Here is a 22,711-nt window from a genome sequence, read left to right as displayed (position 1 = left end):
CTGTCTATCTGCTTCAAACGATACACTCTTACTGTTAACTCCTGAACTTCGTCTAAGATTCTCTTTGCCTATAATTTCCTTTTCATTTGAAGTATTCTTTATTGCTCCTCCGGCAATGTCTGTATCATTCCTGGAAACATGTTCCACTGACCGGCGATATTTTTCAGGTTTACTCAATTCCTCTCTTCTTTGGTTCTCTTCATGCTCTCTTTGACCATCATATCTATGTATTTGTTGAGAAAGTGGCATATTAATTTCACCAATATTATCATTTGGGTAATGACTTTCATCGATTCTATTTGATCTTCTCCTTTGCCTATCTGTTGGTTGATATCCTTTCCGTTCATCAATTCTTTCATTGCTGTCATACTGATCATTTAGATGTATTTCATCTCTTTCATAAACCTCCTGTGGACGACCATTTTCATATCTTCTCGTTTCCCTCATTGTCATTCTTTCTTCATTTCTCTGTAACTCTTGTTCTCTCAATGCATCTCTCCTCCGTTTTCCGTATTCTCTTTCAGAGATTTGATCTTCCATAATGTTTCTTTTTGTATATCACTATACTCAGAATTCTGTAGCTTTATTCTATCTAACTAACCACTATATACTGTTGTATACAACACTGTTATTAATTTGACAGTTTTACTCCTTTTCAGAACCGTTTGCACCGTAGGGAAATTCAAGTAGTCTTGTGTATTCCACTTCACATTCAACTTCAACACAGATGACTAAGTTTCAAAATAAACTTTCTGTATCAATGAGACAGATGCTTTAATATTATTTCATCAACTTTCTGTATCAGTGAGACAGCTGCTTTAATGCTATTTCATCAACTTTTTGTATCAGTGAGACAGCTGCTTTAATGCTATTTCATCAATTTTCTGTATCAGTGAGACAGCTGCTTTAATGCTATTTCATCAATTTTCTGTATCAGTGAGACAGCTGCTTTAATGCTTATTCATCAACTGTACTTTTAACACGTTTCTGTTTCCATCACAATTATATAAGCTAATTTTTACTCGATGATGAGATGTCTGTTAAGCTTTTTATTTGCAAAAATATCTTCACTAATGAGTGAAGAATTCCTTCCTTTTCTACTTCACTTTCACTTTTATAACACTAAGTGTATACTAGCACTTTTGCATAAACATACTATAGCTTTGCTTCATGTGTATTTATATAGCAATTTCACTTTTCACAATGTGTTCATTATCAGATGACACTTTTCACTTTCACTATTTATTTCAGTGAAAAATTTCTGTTTTCACTGTTGACATTCACTTTATCAAGTGATGATGAGCTTCAATCACTTCTCACAATTCATTAGCAATATCTCCACAGTTTATCAATTTCTGCTGTTTCAAAATTTTATTTCACTGTTTTACTTTTCGCACTTCACTATCTTTGCGTACGATTTTAGATGCCGTCCAGTAAACTTCACTACTTTTTACCTTTGATTTTTCACAATTTACTAATTTGCATACGCTTTCACGGATGCCGTACCATAAGTTTCACTACGTTTCACTTTTCATTCTTCACACTTCACACTTCACTAATTGTATTTCAACAATTATTTCTTTCTTCTCTTATTATTACGCTATTCATCACAGTGTCTCAACTACACTACTCGTATTTCTCTTGTTCAATAAATTTTCATTTACATATGTTCAATATTCATTGCAGTTTTTCATTTCAGTGACTTGTAAAATGTTTCTTCACTTTCAAAATATTGTATTCGCAATGTTTTAACTATATTTGACCTGTAATGTTCAATGTCTGTTCGTGTATTTTATTCACGATTCATAGTTACTTTGTGTGTCTATGTATTTAGTCACTCTATGTACCTTTCTCTTTTATATACAACTGAGTATCTGTATGTGTTTAGAATATTTTTCACTATTCTACTATTTGTTATTGTTTTGTATGTGATATGAAAAAAATATCCGTGAAAAAAAATTTGAAAAAAAAATCTCACGCCGGGGTTCGAACCAACGGTCGCGCGTTTACAAAATCTGACGAGTTTACAAACCCGCAGACTATCCAACTGAGCTATCGAGTCTGAATGATTCGATAGTTAAGTTTTCCGATAGTGTTGTATAAACCCGATAAACCCTGTTTAGCGACGCGTTATATCGATAAATGCGGATCTGGCTGGGGGATTACAATGTGTCTACCTCAACGCTATTACAGATAACTGTTTTTACAGTAACCTATAACATTTATGTGCGCAATTAATCTGTAGGGCTTTGGCCAAAAGTAAATTAAAATTCCGTGGATATTTTATCAAATATCCACAGAATAAACACCTGTGATTTAGTCTAAGAGAACATACCCTTTTAGACTAGTATTTTGTTCTACTTTAATCTACCTAATCAATATTTCTATCTCTACCTTGTATGATTAAATGTTAATGGCGATGAAAACTGTGTTATAACGTGCAGTGTGCAGGGTCTTACCTCAGAAAAAAATATACCCTTATGCAAAAAATTGGACAGCACATGTATAAATATTATCAATATTGTACTATACAATAACACACTAGCAATATCTGATTTGCATATATAATCAAATAAAAAGGCAATTTATAGGTAAACAGTCATACACATAGATCTACAGGTAATAACACTTATTACACTGTTAATTTTATAGGGTTTTTCTGCGTTTCCGGTTGATGAATAAAGAATCAAACACTGCTGGGGTTACAAAGTTCCACTAGCTGATCCTCCATCCTGAGATGAGTTATGAACTGCGCAGTCGTTTACACGTTTGTAAGGCCTTATAAATTTAATGAAAAGTCACTCACAGTACCGGTACTCTGTTGCAAAATTTCTGCCATGGTCTTCATAATGCTTTTTCTTGTTTTTACAGGTCATCAGCACATGATGTCGGGATAATTCCGTGGTACCATCTCTTCATGCATTGTATACCATCCAAGGATCTTGATGTAATGGTTGGGCGCCACTGTCGCCGACCTTGCCAGCCGGTAGATTGAGTAATGACAACTCAAGTCTGGGGTTCTTATGATATGTATTTGACGACAGATACGATCCTGCAACTATAACATAAACATTCGATCGTACCAATGGAAAACAATAATTACGAGCATTGGAACAATTGATGAATGCACAAAATCGATAGTTACAATAAATACATGTTTATAAATTGAAACACACAATTACCTGTATATATATAAATGTATATAGACAATAGATGGGAAAATATTTTAGCATAAAATGGCTATGACTTTTGTTTACACTTTTGAATATGGCGGTGTGGTTGTGATTGGTTATCGATTCATGCAAATGAATGTTAAGTAGAAGATTAATCGAACATAAATATGAGATTAAAGGTCTAAAGGTAGTAAATTCTACATGATACGACTATTTTGGACTACTGACTACAACTACTATATTAACTAACGGAACTGTATAAGGTGTTTTCGACTGGGTATAAAGACTAAAATCTTTCTATTTAGCACTAACTAAACAAACCAAATTCTTATAAAAAAATAGTTATATAAACAAAGGTGTTAAATACAACACACTCTATGACACACACATATGGAATTCACTTCCTTCTTACATAAAACCTCATAATAATATGTCTGCGTTCAAGCGTGCCTTAAAGAATTTTCTCTTTTGTTGAATTAATGTTATTTGTTTCCAATGACCGTGAATATTGAACAATTCGGATTTATAATTTGATATATATTTTCTTTTATCATACGCATTGAAATGAATGTTAAACCTGACCAGGAACTTTTACATAGGAATTATGTGGAGAGATAAGCGGCAGGTATACTCGAAAGTAATCAATAAAAGTAGTGCGGAGATACAACGGCGGATTAATCTGCTTCAGTGAAAACTGTCATTATAAAATTCTTACAGTTGTAATAGGTTTCAAACGCTTCGCGGTTTCAACCTAAAAAGCACTGTTTTTGGTGGCTGCTGCCACCAGTGTTGAAAAGAATACTCAGTTTGAGAAATCTTGTCAGTTCTTAAGACCATCCTAACAACACAACCAAAAATAGTTCCAAGCTTTCCAGGTAAACAATTATCTACACAACGTGCTGAATATGCAAAGCTACAATATATGCCTTAATACCATTTTTAATGTAAATTCGGCGACTAAAATCAATATAAACTGAAGTCAACGTTTTAATTAAAACAACCACGTGTATGAATACAAATATGCAAATTTATGGTCACGTGAATAAACGATGACCTCATATCACCTGAACTGGAGCGATGATATTGATTAGCTATTGCATAGTACTGCCCCAGAGGTCACGTAGCTGATAACGTAGAAAAGGTAGCTTATATATATAGAAACCTAGCCTAGGAATCCAGACTGACAATTCAAAAATGTTTCCTAACCGTAGTGTCACATGTATATCTCCCGAAATTTAAGGCTTTATTTGATAAAGAACAATGACTTCTGCTAGCAATAATCCGCGGCTAAAAATAGAAACGGAATTTCAACGGAAAAGTTTCCAAACATTTCCGGTCCATAGACAGCTTTTCCAGCAAGTTGTAACACTTTTCAAATATGTCAGAACAAACTTAAATGTTCGTCATAGCTATCAAATTGTAAGATATTATATTAATGCTACCCTAGTGATCTAAGAATGTTACTGAATTTTCGACTGCATTGTCTCGTTTTCGTTTCAAGCCCGCAAAAATATGACCACATGTTAATTAGGCTATTTATAGAAAATCGATAATCAGCAGTGATATGGATTTCTTCAGGCGTTGATACTGCCAATTAAAACTAATTAGCGCAAATTTAGTGATATGATTTATGAACAGGACAGTAATGTATGAATATAACTTGAACATGTACAGTTCATCGTTATATCAAGAACAAAATAATATACTAAAACATGCTTAGCAATACGAGATCAAACAAAAATAAAAGAACATTCAGATAAAATTCATTCGATAGTGTTTGCAATGTGAAATGCCGTGAGAATCAAAGACATGTATGTTTTCTAAATAATATTCCCAGCTCACGGATAATCTTCCTTCAGCAAATGTACAATATAAAATACTATATGTATGCATAGATACACATGTATTCGGTACAATTTCGTCTGACAAAACACGAATAATCAACGTGGAAACCCACAGGTCGCCGAAGCTGACAAATGTTGCAAGCTCGCTTTGACTAAATGGTGCTACTGTATCACGTTTTCATTAAAGTGAAAGTGGGCGCAGCGATGATACTAATACTCGCCTTTTTGAAACGGCAATCTGTCAGACTGTAGCAAGTCGTCGGATAACAGATCTGACCAACTTAAAAATTGAATTGTTTCAAGACAGATTCTGCTAACTTCAGCTAAATTCATTCAAGTCGCACCATGAGAAAAACAACATAGTGCATTTGTGACCAGCATGGACCCAGATCAAACACTCTGGCCAGGATCCTTGCTGTTCGCTAACGGTTTCTCTAGTTGCAATAGGCTTTGAAAGCTAACAGCATGGATTCTGACCAGACTGCGCGGATTCGTTTCACGTTACATATTTTTCGACGTTTTTCTCGGTCTGACTAAAGTTGTAAGCTTGTCCGACTTAATGTCTAACATTTTTGCGAAGCCTGCTGTTGTGTCTAGCGAACTTTTGAGTATAACAGATGGAGTGATAATTAATGCACCTCTAAAATACACTGGCTGCAGACTTGACGTTCTGAGATGCATTTGTGGTGCATGTTTGTGTTGTTTTCTTTCACAAAAGTCTCATGAAAACCACAGCTATCTGATACGGACTAAATCAGTGTGTATAATAATTCATGACAGAAACTGCCCAAAAGCTTTAAAAAGAAATCTTAAAAGCTGAATGATTTGGAGAAAAAGCTTGTATTATTTATTCATAGTAAAACATCTTCGATGCAATTTATGTTGTAGTTTTCGTCAGGATCAAAACTGTTCGTTAAAGACTGAATCAGTGTGTATGTAAACAATGACTGGCAGTGAAAAAGGATGAATTTTGAAACCAAAGCCGAATATTAAAAAAATGCAAAAAAATGTTCTTACGGTTTATATTAACAATTCCTCAGTTGTCGCTTTCTTTGTAATATTTTGAACATTGATTAGCAGCCACCATCAGCGCTTTGAGCACTTTGATTATCTCTGTGCTTATGAAGGAGTCAAAACATTGCGAACTATGCGATTTTGCGGATATAGCAAGAAACAGAAGACTCTTGACATATAATGCTTATAGTTCACTGCCCTTAATATAATCATTTTGTTATGAAACCAAAACATACCTTTAAATATAGTAAGGTCTTTCATCTTTATCATTGAAAATATATTTTTTTAATTTTCAGGACATTATATCATGGCTGAAGTTTGTTTTAGTGTTTCTGGCAATTGCAGGCCTTCTTATTGCTTATGTTGTTACTGAAAGGCAACACGACAGGTAAATAACTACAGCAGATGTAACGTCTGAATAATACAGTCCATCTATAAGTAAAAGGGCGGAACACCAAACATAAGGCTGTCTCGAAACAGTTCTCCACATCTTTTAATGATTTAAAACGTTTTACAATTGTACCAGATACAATTGGAAAATTGTAATGATCCAGAATCTTACCGACTTGTTAACCAGCAGCCATATGGAATACACGCAAAGGTGTTTTTAGCTTATTGCACATTTTCAAAAGCATACCTGAACAACTACAGGAAAATACGCAGATCTGCGCAAATTATGCAAAATGTAGCTTTCTGTATAAGTTTAATGACAATATACTGGTCAACTTTATTGATGTCGTCTTATCATGACTACTCGTTATTGCAGTGTTTGTCAATAGATATAGTACATGCCTGCACGTTTGATAAACCGAAAGTTTATTTCACCACATTATAGGCGATATGTTTATTTACAACTGAGAGAAAATCTACATTGTAGAAAATATTTTATCCGCGAAAATGTTATGAAAGTTCTGATTTTCCCATAGACTCCCATTATGAAAAATTGCATGAGGTCCAAATTTTTAAAATCAGTCAAGCAAAAAATCAAGCACACGATCCTATCTTTTTATTTGCTGAATTTTCTAAGTATATTCTGAAGTTTTGAAAAATCAGAGTTTAATCAAATTCTACATTGTAGAAAAAATTCTGCAGAACTACCTTAAAATGAGGAAATTCACAACGGCAAAAGGAAGTCATATCTTTTATCATAATGTTTAGTACATATGACATTACTGAATATAAAGCTGTAGTGTCTGCAGTGTTTATTTAATCACAAGCTCCCTGTGATAGTGTAAACATATCAACTTACAGTAGCAAAAAGACGGATTTTGCATCTTTAGAATATCACCTGTATAACATGAAAATGTGGTGATAATGTTTGACTGCGTATCTAGAGAAAGGTGCAACATAAAGCCGCTTTAATAAGAATACAAAACCAAATCTGCGACAAGCGGTGCACAATTTGTTCCCCTGGGAATACCATTGCGGTAAAGTAATACATAGTAGGGAAATCATTTGTACTGACTAAAGAACCCCTATAATTGTTAATTGTAAAGTTATCTAAAATTTCACCAAACTTGACTAAAATGGTGTGTGACAGAATCCTCTTGTAGTTTACCACTACCTTTTCACGTGTAAGTGGGATAAGATAGCAGTTAAATATGACGTTAACAATATAGACATATCACCGAGTGTAAGAGCTTCGAAATAAATTTATATAAGTGTTTATATCTATTGACAATACAGTACGTATTGGGAATTATGCTGATGATCGTCTGTGCAAACCTTGAGTGATAATTAACACAATTCTGTTCAAAAGAGACTGTGCTTTTGGGAATCTTTTGGAGAAAGAAAATTATTTGTTTCAATTACATGCCCTTTTTATATAATTGTTAATGGAGCATAAATCTCTGTCTTTGTACACGTGAAGTCATGAAAATAATTTAATACAGATATCAAAAATATGTATACTATTCCTTGTAGCAGGGAGTACTGTGTGAAAAAAAAAACTGTAGTAAAATCTGCGGGTACATTGGTCATCCCTACTTGTAACCATTGTTCAAATAATAATGGTTGGTAAGATGTTTTATTTCCTTTAATAACCTATATCTTTTATAGACATTAGCACTATGATAAGTTTTGTTTTATGCGTTTAGAGATTCAAAATAAATTTCAAAAATGTTATACGCCACCTTAATGTAAGCGGGAAGGAACATGATAGAAATAAGAGACGTGCAGACAGTATTATAGTATGCATAATTCCAATGTGAAGTAAATTGTTTTACAGGACTCTACAATCTTTAGTTTCGTCCACCTCTAATCAAGTATCACAGTCATCCAAACAATTATCTGGCCTGGCAAACGAAATGCACGAATCACTAAATACCATAGGCAATATGATGGAGGAGGGCGGCCAGTCTAAAAGATTGATAAAAATTGGTAAGTTGAACATTTTTTCCGTTTCCATTTCTATGAAGGATGACTAGTCTCTTAATTGGTCTAAGACAATTTAGTAAGATTGATATAACGTGAAGAAGAAATATTATTAATATGGCGATTTGTATGAAAATAGCTTTTGCAAATACTTCTAATATAATCTTATGCATAGATAATGAAAACGATAGGAACACGTCGGTACCAACACAAGTATGCTTTGAAACATACGCAACATGTCAGTTTGCTATAATTTGTTGCTAACAATATTTTTCAAGGTATGCGTCAGGACAATCAGCTACAGGAATGCAAAGAATCAGAGTTTAAGAAGTCTTTTCCCGACGTCGATTACTCCTTGCTTGGCTATAATATATTAAAAGGATTCCCGCTTGCAGTCGGTCATGACCCTGGCTTTACATATCCAATTTTTCGAGCAAATTATTCGTCTGGTGGGCAAACAGCCGACTGTCGATATAGTGTACCGCAAGGTCTTGTGATTATACCTGACGTCTCGTGTGTGACGTCATTTTCATCTAAAATAGTACAAACAAAATACGAATATTCTGAAGAACTGTCAGCTTCAGCAGGTGTTAGTTTCGGTGGGTGGGGAGTACAGTTTTCCGCAAGTGCAGGCTATAAGGAATCGTCTTCCGAAGTTTCAACTGGAGAATCTGTCTTTATTATTTCAACTGCAAGCTGTAATTATTACTTTAGTAAGCTAATAACTGAAAAACCACCCCAATTTGATGACGTTTTCATTTCATGGATTCAGAAGTTAAATGACACGAATGCCAATTCGGACATTTATTTCGATTTCTTTGATACATACGGAACTCATTTCTTAACGGAAGTCACATTTGGAGCAAGATATACATTTCAACATAAGATGACATCAGAAGCATTTGAAAGCAAGCAAGAAAGTGGAGTAAATGTGGCTGTGGAAGCCAGCTATTCTGGTTTATTCAGTGTTGGTGGTGGATTCAGTCTAGATTCTTCACAAAGGGAAAGTGCTTCGTCGTTTTCAAAGTCTGTGGAAACTAAAACTATCACAGTAGGGGCTGCACCGCCAGCAAATGGTGATGCAATGACGTGGGCATCTGAGGTAAAAGACAGTCCGGTACCTACTGCTTATAAATTGTCGTCTATTGAGTCTTTGTTTACGGATAAATACATGGATGGATTAAATGTTGATACTGATCGTATTCGAAAAACCATTACTAGCAACAAGTCTGAATATTGTAAGTTTCTTATGGATCAAGGACAGCTCGATTCCTGCGAAGAACTAATTGCGGGAATAGAACTATCTAACACTCTGATATACGGCAACTACCGTGCAGTAAAAGTATCATCAATTTCTGAATGCATTGACAAATGTCTCCAAGAGGTAAAATGTATGGCAACAACATTTTGTCTCACTTGCACTTCTAACATGTTCGGATACAAGACATGCTACTTGTTTCAAGAATCTGGTACTCAAACTGCCACTCAGTTTGAAGGCACGAAAACTGTCATCATCCAGGAAAAGATAAAAATGCAGAAGGAAATATTAAACACAACGATCATTGGTGTACCACGTGGATTTGAAAATGCCAACGATGAGAAATCTTCAGTACAGAAATGTCAAGAGTTATGCTTCAACGATGCATACTGCGTTGCTTACACTCACTGCGAGTGTCCAAGTAAAACCACAAAGTGTCAGATGTTTAGTAAGGAAAGGATGACAGGCCTGAAAGTGGAATCTGGTACAAATACCTTCTTTATATCCGGTCGCTATTACACTGTTACAACAACAACAGCAGCACCTTCTGAAACAAATACCACAGCATCAGAATCGCCAACCCAAAATTAAAACCGGTCTGTGTCAATGACTGATTTGCCTAGACATGGTAACAATAAACTGAGCGAGCAAGAGTTTTTAAGAAGTGACTTATTAGAAAAAGATTGTTTTAGGATTCGATATGGCAGACTCAGATGAGCGCTCAGTGAGTGCGATATGTAATAACTCCAAACAAAAATAAATCAAAGCTGTAATGTTGAGTGAACAAACCTAGAACCAAAGTCAACGGAGATGTTCTTCAATGATGTTGAAGATGAAAGCGGTGTTGTTAGATTTATAAAATACATGTATTGATTTAATCACGTTTTTACAAGGGTATTTCACACAAGCAACATTTTCCTGGGAAAGGGTGAACTTTTTGTTAATTTCTTATTAACTTCTTATACCTTTTTAACTTTGTACAAGGTTAGTTTGTTTTATTATACTGTATATAGAGGATATTACATCATAACATGAGTGTCTTTTCATATTGAATTTATTAAACGAGTTGAATAAAATTATAAAATGCGAGGCTCTGCCGAACATTTTATCAATTTTATTCAACGAATTTAATAAATTCAATATGGAAAGTCACAAATGTAATATTTTTTTATCACATGTTAACCTTTCTTGTCGAAACATCAAAAAATCGACTTTCTTTTACTATATAAACAAAACAGTTTGACCGACGTCGCCTTTACTATAAATGACGTCGACGTCAAAGCTTTATTACACTCCCGCGACGTCAAACATGTGATAATATATAATATTTAATAGCTGTATACTATGTAGCTGTACATTTTTGAAAATTGCATTTTGTCAAAATTGGTAGTTCCGCCAGTTTTCAGTTTTATTTAGTTTTCGCAGAAATGACAAACACTGCCTTTGGTTAACAGCTGTACCACAAAAGGATAAAGAAAACTAGTGACAGTGTGTTAAAACGGAATAAACTTAAGAGGTGCGATGCCAGCCGACGGGGACGGGGAGTACCATGTCGATATATCACTGACAGATTTGGCTTAGATTTGAAGTTTGGTCATATTATGAAGAGTAGAATATGATTTTTTTGTTTCTAAATTATCTTAAATTGCCAAAAACGAGAAGAAGAAAAAGATGTCCTAGTCGGGAATCGAACCCGAACCGCCGCGGCTAGTAATCCTTTCCCGCTGTACACCATAAAGGAATATGTATCTAGCGATCGTTAATACATAGATATTTATAAATTGAAGACAGTTTACTCTGAGTAAAGTATTACAAAAAAAACTAATTCTCGTGCTGCCATAACATATTGTTGGTCAGTAATGAAGTTTCAAAGCTTTCTTAAGAAATAAAGCATTAATTTACTGATACATATTTTTCTCCTTTTTCGTTGTCATACCATCTAGATTCCAATTTTAACATACACAAGTTAAAATAAATTGTCTACGTCTTTTATCTCAATCTTTATTCCACTACATAAGCCATGCATTTTACGCCATGGTTGGTAACTTTCTGTTTGTGAAAGATTGGTTCCATAGCATTTGTTACAATTTTGAACGAAATATACTCGCTTTATGAGGTGACACGATACAGAAGACGTACATATTACTTTGTTAAGGTGTTAAGTTAGATTATTGGTATACAAAGTGTTTCTAGTGTAGCTGTGTGTTTGCTTTTTGTGTGTTTGCTTTTTAATGAATGATGCAATAACTTGTATATAGCCCAGACAAAAATCGTTGACATTTTCGTTATTTCAAGTCTTTTTGTAACGTTTTCTATCATTTGCTTCTCTATTAAATCTTCTTCAAGATATGGCGTGTAATTTGTGTTTAATATAACGAGTACTCATTTGATAAAGGACAAACATAATGCAATATGCAAAATATGTTTGTTGTCCTGTTGCTCATTTTCTAAAGTACTAATAAGTAAGAAAAGGACGAGGACCAAAGAGTCATAACTGTACACCTGTGATCTTTCTGTGAAGTTTCATTGCAATAAAACTGTCGTAATGTTAAGATTATTCTTTTAATTTACAGGGACATTGTCCCCAGCAGCCTTAATACAATCTATAGCCGGAACCCTTAAAAGCTTGCTATATAGTTTGGTTTATCCAATGAAAGAAAATCTAACACAGAGCGAGTAAAAAATAGTAAAACCGCAGCATAACCAAATACAATTCAGAACTTCATATTCTTGTCAGATCCTAATAGAAAAAGGTTTGTCCCTAATAAATATAGAGGTTGTTTTTCACAAAGAACATTTGTCTCCCACTACTTACCATGCAGATATGGTAAAATGCCACAAATTAAGGGCGATATCACTAGGGAAAATCACTGATTTATAACATTCCAACGATATACACAACTAGGCTTGGCTATGGTAACTCCTGTGAAGTTTGGTGGAATTCCAACCAGTGGTATAGGAGAAGTAGCACAGATCAAAGAATTTGACAAATCAGGTGTCATGACTCCGCTGAAAATCATTTGATCAGAACAGATTATATGCACAAATATGCTTTACACCAATTACACGCAAGATTTGATGAAATTTAGCCTAATTGTATAAGCAGGTTGTGTAACCTCTGTAAAATATGACAAATCAAGGCACATAACTGTGCTAAGAAGAGCTGTCACAGGAGACAGCGCGCTCGAATATTTTGATGCTGGATAGTGAAACTGGGCACATCTGAGGAAACTAGAGTGTCACTGGAGTGTTTATTGACTCCAATTTGGGATGAAGGTATTGCACAATAGCCTGGGTCTATGTCAAAAATATAAGAGAGGTAAAGATAAAATGTATCAAAACACTATATAAGTATATCCTATGCAAAAAGAGGCATAATTCATTAAATATTGGTGCCAGAGTTATGCAGCTTGTGTCATATACTAGTAGTGTGGGTGATGATGTTGAACAACTATTTTAAGTTTGAATCAAATCCATTCAGTAATAACAGAGACAGAGTTAAAGTGCATCAAAACTTTAACCTAAAATTCTAAGTAAAAAGGGGAAATAATTCATGAAAGATTGGTCCCAGAGTTATGCAGCTTGTGTCATATGATAAGGGTAATGATGTTGAACAATTAAACAAAGTTTGAATCAGATCCATTCAGTGATAACAGAGATAGAGTGAAAGTGCATAAAACTTTAACCTGAAATTCTAAGTAAAAAGGGGAATAATTCATGAAAAATTGTACCAGAGTTACGCATCTTGTGTCATATGATGTGGGTGATGTTGCTGAACAACTATTTTAAGTTTGAATCAAATCCATTCAGTTATAACAGAGGTAGAGTGAAAGTGCACCAAAACTTTAACCTGAAATTCTAAGTAAAAAGGGGGAATAATTCATAAACAATGGCACCAGAGTAATGCACCTTGTGTCATATGATGTGGGTGATGATGTTGAACAACTATTTTAAGTTTGAATCAAATCCATTCAGTAATAACAGAGACAGAGTGAAAGTGCATCAAAACTTTAACCTGAAAAGGGGGGATAATTCATGAAATATTCGTGCCAGTTATGGCCCTTATGTCAGATGATGTGGATGATGATGAGGAATAAGTATTTTTTTAAGTATGAAACAAAGCCATCAAGTAATTACAGAGGTAAGTTGAAAAAAGAGAAAGTGTAAAAAAAACTTTAACCAAGGTGGGGACGCTGAAAGACGCCGATGCCGGGGCGAGGGTAGCTCTCCTTATACTTCGTATAGTCGAGCTAAAAATCACTGAAGTGGAACATGCATTTGTGCGCATGCGCGAAAAGAAAGTTGAAAAAAAATTAAGGTAGTTCTGCACGTTTGATACACTGGAAGTGATGGCGTAACGTCATTTATCCGGAAAACGTAAAATAAAGCACTGATTCGGCGCACAGAAAAGAAAATCATTTTATGAATTATAAAGGGCAACCCGTGAGTAACTTTATTACAGTGTCACTGTTACTGTCTTTCCAAGTTAAAATATGATATTAAAACCTCTGACACATTAAATAATTCAAAATAAATGTCTTAAAATTAGCTATAAATGTACAGTTCATGGTCAAATATCTCAAAAATAAGCACACGGACCTATACATTTTATTTCACCACATTACAGACCATATGTGGTCTGGTGGTGACATGCTTGACTGTCAGTCCAGAGGTTAGGGGTTCGAATCCCTGTCCAGGCACTGGGAATTTCTAAGATGCTCTTAAGTTTCTCCCACCTAAGGCCTGTACTGGTTCTTCCCAGGAATGGCGGCTTCGCGTGTCTTGGTGCTATACACGGGGCACGTTAAAGAACCAGAATGTCTATTTGCAAAGAGCTAGGCTAAGTTAACCGGATAAGCTAAAAAGGATTTCTCTCTCGCTCTCTGTTCTGGGGGCTTTGTCTCACTCTGTCCCTCTGGTCAGATCACTCTACGTCTGTACTAGTAGAGGATGAATTTCGCACCCATAAAAAAGGTGCTATATAAATCTGGTATAAAAAATAATAAATAAATTTGTGAGAAGCTTCATTAAAATCTACAGTGCAGAAAAAATCTATTGAAAGTTGTGATTCTCCCATTATGAAAGACTGTGTGAGGTTCAAATTTTTCAAATAAGTCTAGCAAAACATCAAGCTTATGACCCTATCTTTTTTATTTGCTGAATTTTCTACGTATACTCTGATGTTTTGTAAAATCAGGGTTTAATCAAATTCTACATTGTAGAAAAAATTTCGATCCAAACGTAAGTACCTTAAAGAAGAAATTTTTTAAGAAATGAAATTTTCAGAGTGTTTGGGAAAGTATTTCCATCCCAATTCAACTTTATTTGAGGCACTTAAACTAATTGCTACTTGTGGATATACCTATCCAGTGGTAGTTTCACCTAATTAGCGGGTTGGCTTCCAGGGTAAATTCAAAATCAAAATTGGCTGACATTGTGAAAACACCGGTGACACTTGCATCAATGCTCATAAACTGTGTTCCATCAGTATTGCAAAGAAAAAAAGAAAACATTGTTCGACCGGTATTCTCAGTTTCGTCAACACTAAATTTCAACAATTTTGATAGAAGAACACTAGACACTGTAACATACCAAATATCAAAAGCCTATGCCTTGCAGTTTCAGTAAAGTTTTTCTTACGCAAGTATATGTAAAACTAGAGACCCCCAGGGAAGGGCCTCTTTTCACTCCATGGTAATAATTTGAACAATCTTGGTAGAGGACCACAAGGCAATGCTTCATACCAAATATCAATACTAAAGGCCTAGGTCTTGCAGTTTCATGCTAGATTTCCATATGCATGTTTATTCCTAAGTCTATGTAAAACTCTTTTTTCACCCCAGGGGCACAATTTGAACAGTCTTCATGGAGGACCATTAAATAATGTCACATGCCAAATATCAAGGCTCTACACCTTACGGTTTTGGACAAATTTTTTAAAGTTTTTCCTTCCAGTTGCTATGGCAACCAGAGTTCTGCAAGGAATTCAATTCTTTGAAAAAATTTAAAAGGGAGACACCCAAGGATCATTCCTGTGTAATTCTGCCCTGTGGTTTTTAACAAGTATTTTTTTTTCGAAAATGTTGACAACACATGACTGACGACGGACGACACATGACATACATTGGGCGGCCACAAAATCCTTTGGATCGGGTGAGCCAACAAAAACACCACAACACCATAAGCAAAATCTATAACCATAATCATGTAACAATAGGGGTAATCTATTCTGCATGATCAATCATCCTATGAAGTTTCAACATTTTGGGTCGTGGTTCTCAAGTTATTGATTGGAAATGGTTTTCCATATTCAGGTTCCTGTGACCTTTGCCTTTAATGGAGTGACCCCAAAAACAATAGGGGTCATCTACTCCATAAGCTCTGCCACCCTATGAAGTTTGAAGGTTCTAGGTCAATTTGTTCTCCAGTTATTGATCGGAAATGAAGTGCGACAGATGGACGTGCTCACGGACGTACAGACAGGGCAAAACCAATAAGTCTCCACCAGTGGGGGATGGGGGAACAGAATTCCTACCACTATCGTGTGCCTTCAGCCAAGTTTGGTTGAATTCCATCAAGTACATATAGTTCTGAATAAGTTTGTATTCCTAGGTTAGAAATAATATCAACCCTATTTCTGGTAATAGTTACTATCAGCTTCCAATGATGGAGAAAGACCTAAGGTGCCTACAGGCATTACTTCAGACAAAGGTTGACATCTGGATAGAACCACCAAGCTTCCATTAGCCAGCTGAATGATAAGTAATTTCTACACCTCATGTGAAGTTTCAAACTCAAGTGTTGAACGATGGAGAAGTCGTTTAAAGGAAATAACCACATAAGTTTATAGGATCTACCCCCGACCCACAAATACACGCGTGACATATTTGGAGTAAGGAAACAGTGGGTCAATGGTAACATTTACTTGAAAACGTGGGGTCATAAGCTTGAGCCCACTCTCTCAAACTAAAATCATTATTAACATCTGGATGTTTTACACCTGGCACTATAAAGAGCCATGGAAGTCTCTGGAATACAAGCGTCTTCTGTATCTTGCACTATCCTCCAAATACACTTACTAACCGTCTTCTGTAAGGAGTCACCCACATGGGCTTCCTCTTGCAACTACAAATAGGCTTATGCAAAGCAAGAATAGATATAAACACATGTTATCATATTTATTTCATTTTAATATCCAAAAAAATATAATGGGTTTGCTATGTTGATCAGAAAATGTAAATGACAATGGAACAGATTTTACTCAAAGTATATATATAAAGAATGATCGCATCGGATAAACTGAGATTAGAAAGAACAATCATTAGGCCGGTTTATGTTGTGATATTTTGTATCAGGCCATGATTACAAGACTGGTAAAATAAGGCACAAAGTGAATTTGGACAGAATGCAAAATATTATCAATTCTAAACTAACAAATGTTTATAGAGATACTGGAAACTGCAATAAATCTTACATATAAAAGATTTCTTTTCCAAACTATTAACATTTTATCAAAAATTTAAGAAGCAAAAGTTGATATGAGCCATGCCATGAGAAAACCAACATAGTGCATTTGCCACAAGCATGGATCCAGACCAGTCTGCATATTCATGCAGTCTGATCAGGATCCATGCTGTTCGCTAAGTTTCTCTAATTGCAATAGGCATGAGAGCGCACCACATGGATCCTCACTAGACTGCGCGGATGCGCAGGCTGGTCTGGATCCATGCTGGTCGCAAACACACTATGTTGGTTTTCTAATGGTGAGGCTCATATACATGTATGTATTTCTGCATGACTATAAACATAATTATTACAGTTATGAATGATGTTTGAAAATAAGTAGAACTTTGCATACAACAGATCACAAATATGCTACATAGTTCATTTTTACATTAAAAATGCTTTCAAGTTCAGCACTGATGAATTTAATGCAGGACTCTTAGTTTAGCAAACCGTTATCATATATAACATACATACTGTGTAATTTCTATCACCAAGTTTTTTTTAATGTAAAATATATATGTGAATACTTGTACAACAAAAATTACAAAATATATGATTACATAAAATAGAATCTATGATACACTTTGATCAATCCAATTTGCCTAATATAACACGTCATGATTCGTTTACAGTTTAATATCACAATGTTAATATACAAAAATCATGCAATAATTATAAATGTTATTTTACAAGAAACTGTTTAAATATTAAAGCAGCTATTTTATATGTATATTTAGTATCTACTAAATACAACAGGTAAACCACTTTAATGTAAGCTTGGCTCACACCATACCATTTCATTCTATACTTGATATCAGAGCACTCCAAGGCTGCTTAGAAGTTAAGTTTGTATTCATATATATCAACATCCGAGTATCAGCAGACCTGAAATTCTAGTCTAAACAAATTACTGTATAAATAAAACATACCTGCAACTTCACCTGCATCCAATTTTAAACTTGCAAACACAAAAATGTGTTATTCTAGAATATCAGACCAAACAATGAAGACTACATTCATAGTTAATGCTTTCTGATCTCTCTTGGAACAGGAATACTTGTAGATTGCTGATTGTAGATTTTTCATCTCTAATATATTTAAATATGAATTATTTCTGGACTAATAAAATTAGGAACATAACTTTATATTATAATAAACAGGTCTTTTCACAGTCTTTCCAGTCCATGTATTTTTTATAAAAGCAGCAATCACATTACTTGACACGGCATTATGAGAATCATCAAGATTTTACTTGTAAGGCTCGTAAGAACACTTGTGTTTAATAACATTATACAACACAAAAGCCTGCGGCTTATAATAAATGACTGGAGAGTAATACAGATTGACATGCAGAGGAAAATCTATGTCAGCACTACTGTATGAACAAATCTGTTAGCACTTTCAAAGGCAATCCAATCAACACTTCATTAAAGTCATAAAATACAATACCATACTACCAGAATTAATGAATATATTTCTCTATACATTGTAATTAGGACGGAAGAGAGATTTACAAGGAAGATATCAAAATAAAAGCTTTGTAATGCTTCTGCACACAGCAGTAGGTCAACACAAGGTAATAACAAAATGAGCCGTGTCATGAGAAAACCAACATAGTGGGTTTGCGACCAGCATGGCTCCAGACCAGCCTGCGCATCCGCGCAGTCTGGTCAGGATACATGCTGTTCGCTTTCAAAGCCTATTGGAATTAGAGAAACTGTTAGCGAACAGCATGGATCCTGACCAGACTGCGCGGATGCGCAGGCTGGTCTGGATCCATGCTGGTCGCAAACCCACTATGTTGGTTTTCTCATGGCACGGCTCAAATACCTTAATTAATATCCTACAAATTGTACGTTATGAGACTCTAGAGATACAGAACATTTCTACTGTGCAAGTGGAGGTCAGCAATGAAAAACAAAAATATCAACCAGCGTAAATTTTCACATTCACTAAAACATGCCAATATAGTCAAGTAAAGCTAAACAAACTTAGCTTTGGCACTGCAGTTTTTATTGATTCACAAATATTTCTGCTCACAAAATGTCTTGAATCGGCAATTAATAAGTTTATCTGACCCGCAAATATATCCACTTATGAAGTATCTAGTTGCCTAACAATATTTAAAAGAATAATCATTTCTTTATCAAATATGTTTTAATATGGCATCATTTGTATTGGACAATGCTGGCGGTAAGCATGTGTTGGTATCAGATGTCAATTACTAAAGAAAATGGAAAAGCAAACAAAGTAATCCGTGTCATAAGAATCTACATGAAAACATTTGGTCTGTGCACCAAAGCGCCTCTCAGCTCCTAAAACATTACTAGATGATTTCCAAACACTGGAAATTAATGTATGAAGTATTTTATTTATAAAACACCCTTATTGTAATTGATCAAGTTACCATGGCTGATTTCAAATGTGATGCAACAACTAGAAAATCTTACACAATAAAACCCTCAGGAAAGCACAACTTTCACTCGTCCGGTAAACAAAGTAGATAATTCTACAGCATTAAATAATGACTATAAAATATGATATGAGAAATGAGCAAGGATAAACTGTATGGCAAAAAGGCGTAGAATTGCAGCGTCAGTACAAAAACTCTTCAAGTTGTATGAGATAAAAACAAAATTTTACAGCATACAGTAATAACACAAACTGGTTATCTGAACTGATAAAGTAAATAGGATTTTTTACAGTCTGACGTAACTGTCAAATTTTCATAATTTTAACATGCCGAAACCCTGAAAGTTATGGAATATACTTAATATGTAACACTGTTGAAAACATTTCAATTCAATGTTTCTATTTTCTCTATCAAGTGCTTTATTTCATTCAGTTTTAATCATTTTATTTTTTAGTTTTAAGGAACTACTTCTTTATTCAATATATAAACTCTTTTTTTCGTCTCCATGGTGTCTAAAAGATAATTATTTCCATCTTGTTTTTAACAGCTAAATGATGGTTTGTGTCCTACGCTGAAGTATAAAGCAATATATTGCACATATAACTTAAAACATATTGCTGCATGATACAGGAGCTTACCTTAAAGGTTAACTATCATTATTTAAAGTAAAAAAAACTTAATTTAGAAACCTGAAATCACTGTCTGAAGCTAAACATGGAAATATTTGTGCCACACAATTGAAAATAACTGGATAACTAGGCATTAAAGAGCAGCAACTTGGTATTTAATGTGACAGGTAATCTTTAAAGACACGATTATGGTGTTACTTGAAAATGCATTTTGTACTATGTACAGGGAAATAAATGGTTACACTAACTCTAATGTAATGTACAGGTATATACACTCTTTACAAAAATTGCATAAATATGGAATGATCAGTTCATAAAGGTCAATGGAAAACCTGCAAAGGCTGGAAGTAATTTTTCTCTAAAATAAAAAGTCAAAAAACCTGAATAGGTTGACCGTTAATCTTAGCTGCCAAAATACAATCACGGAGAAATGTTTATGTCTGGGAAAAATGTAACCCTAAATAATAGGAAGGATGTCAGAAACTTATAGTCTGCATCAAGTTTTACTTACAAAAATTCACTAAAGTTTCAAAATATTTTAAATGTCAAACAGCTGAAATAAAAATAAACCCTGTCCTGTTTATAACTGTTTACCACAATACACTGGATCGGACTCCTTTAAGGACTGCACTGGTTATGTTTTTTCTGCACATCAAACCGGTATCCAGCTTCTGCACATCAAACCGGTATCCAGCTTCTGCACATCAAACTGGTATCCAGCTTCAAAGTTTTCTTAAAAGACTAGTTTAATTTTTCAACAGGCCTAGCCGACTGGTAATCATTTGCTGTTTTTAGGAAAAATCCGACTGGTATCCAGCTTTGCATTTTTGTTTAAACACAATTTAAGACTGCTTTAAAGTTTTTAATAGACCCAGTTGACTGGTACCCACTGTGTATCTGTACTCAATGAGTCTACCACCTGTCTAATTTCCCTGAAAGTGTCGTCGAAACTGTCATTCACTATTGTCATGTCAAAGTAACTCTTATAAACTTTTTCAATTTGTGCCGACTCCTCAATAATCTTCAAAAAATCTTCCTCCTGTAAAGACAAATAAAGAAAAACATCTTTCAAATTTAGTTTTCAAATAAATATCATACATAACAAAAATCTGCAATTCATCTAAAATATAACCCTTACTAGGAATGGGCATGGCTGGAAAGGCCCTATTTAAGTCCAACAGATCTAAAATATAACGCTTGCTAGGAATGGGCATGGCTGGAAAGGCCCTAGTTAAGTCCAATATATCTAAAATATAACACTTACTAGGAATGGGTATGGCTGGAAAGGCCCTATGTAAGTCCAACAGATCTAAAATATAACACTTACTAGGAATGGGCATGGCTGGAAAGGCCCTAGTTAAGTCCAATAGATCTAAAATATAACACTTACTATGAATTGGCATGGCCGGAAAGGTCCTAGGTAAGTGCAATATATTTAAAATTTAACACTTACTAGGAATGGGCATGGCTAGAAAGGCCCTAGGTAAGTCCAGTAGATTTAAAATATAACACTTACTAGGAATGGGCATGGCTGGAAAGGCCCTAGGTAAGTCCAATAGATCTAAAACATGACACCGACTCTGGATATGGCCAAAAAGGCTCTAGGTAAGTGCAATCTATTTAAATATGACACTGACTCTGAATGGGCGTGGCTGGAAAGGCTCTAGGTAAGTGCAATAGATCTCAAGTATGACACCAACTTTAAATGGGCATGGCTCGAAAGGCCCTAGGCAATAGATCTAAAATATGACACTGACTATGAATGGACTTGGATGGAAAGGCCCTAGGTAAGTGCAATAGATTTAACATATGACAATGACTCTGAATGGATTTGGATGGAAAGGCCCTATGTAAGTGCAACAGATCTAAAATATGGGACAGACTCTGAATGGATTTGGATGGAAAGGCCCTATGTAAGTGCAACAGATCTAAAATATGGCACAGACTCTGAACGGATTTGGATGGAAAGCAGGGATCATCCTAGGTCAAAATTTTAGGGAGAAGTGACTTCTCCCTCCACAGAATTTAGGGAGAAGTTGAGGAATTTAAGGAGAAGAATCGGCATAGCATTCAGTTTCCTGCCAATATATATCCACTTTCTATGGGTCTAGCTGTAACTTATAAACAGTAATTATTTAAGGAAATTGATTCTTGCATTATCATTTTCATGAATTTCTAAATAAAGTATAAACTTAGCTATGAAAAATTCGCCATTAAATTTTTATCCGAAATTTACATGTCCGAAACTCGTAAATCTAACAGGTGCACGATCAAAACACCGTGAAATTTTTCATTCATGTTTCGTTTCTCGTGCTTTTATAATGCCTGATTTTTTCATCAACTTGTTCAGATTTATACATTTAATTTAATTATTTATTTTTTTTTTCGAAAATAATACCAAACTCGTAGGTAATGGCGATCTTTTTACAATATTTTGTACGGCAGTTCTGACGTCCGCGAAATTATTTTTTATCCACAGTACCTGAGCAATTCATTTACAG

At 34.8% G+C, this 22,711-nt stretch overlaps 2 protein-coding genes across 3 annotated transcripts in view; one reads left to right on the top strand and one right to left on the bottom strand.

The window, feature by feature from the left end:
* The window catches only part of LOC128550715 (uncharacterized), a 33,410-nt gene extending 21,401 nt beyond the window's left edge, over positions 1-12,009 (top strand). For both annotated transcript variants that reach the window (XM_053530312.1, XM_053530313.1), the window contains 3 exons: positions 6,328-6,419; positions 8,259-8,410; positions 8,683-12,009. In XM_053530312.1, the coding sequence (XP_053386287.1) occupies positions 6,328-6,419; positions 8,259-8,410; positions 8,683-10,253 (1,815 nt within the window). In that variant the 3' untranslated portion in view covers positions 10,254-12,009. The remainder of the gene's footprint in view (positions 1-6,327; positions 6,420-8,258; positions 8,411-8,682) is intronic.
* Positions 12,010-16,827: 4,818 nt separating this feature from the next.
* The window catches only part of LOC128550440 (protein PALS2-like), a 28,540-nt gene continuing 22,656 nt past the window's right edge, over positions 16,828-22,711 (bottom strand). Inside the window, exon 15 of the mRNA XM_053529507.1 lies at positions 16,828-21,249. Within this exon, the coding sequence (XP_053385482.1) occupies positions 21,073-21,249 (177 nt within the window). The 3' untranslated portion in view covers positions 16,828-21,072. The remainder of the gene's footprint in view (positions 21,250-22,711) is intronic.

Source organism: Mercenaria mercenaria, chromosome 18, assembly GCF_021730395.1.
Source record: "Mercenaria mercenaria strain notata chromosome 18, MADL_Memer_1, whole genome shotgun sequence".
In the NCBI taxonomy this organism is placed as follows: domain Eukaryota; kingdom Metazoa; phylum Mollusca; class Bivalvia; order Venerida; family Veneridae; genus Mercenaria; species Mercenaria mercenaria.
This window is presented reverse-complemented; position numbering and strand designations above follow the sequence as displayed.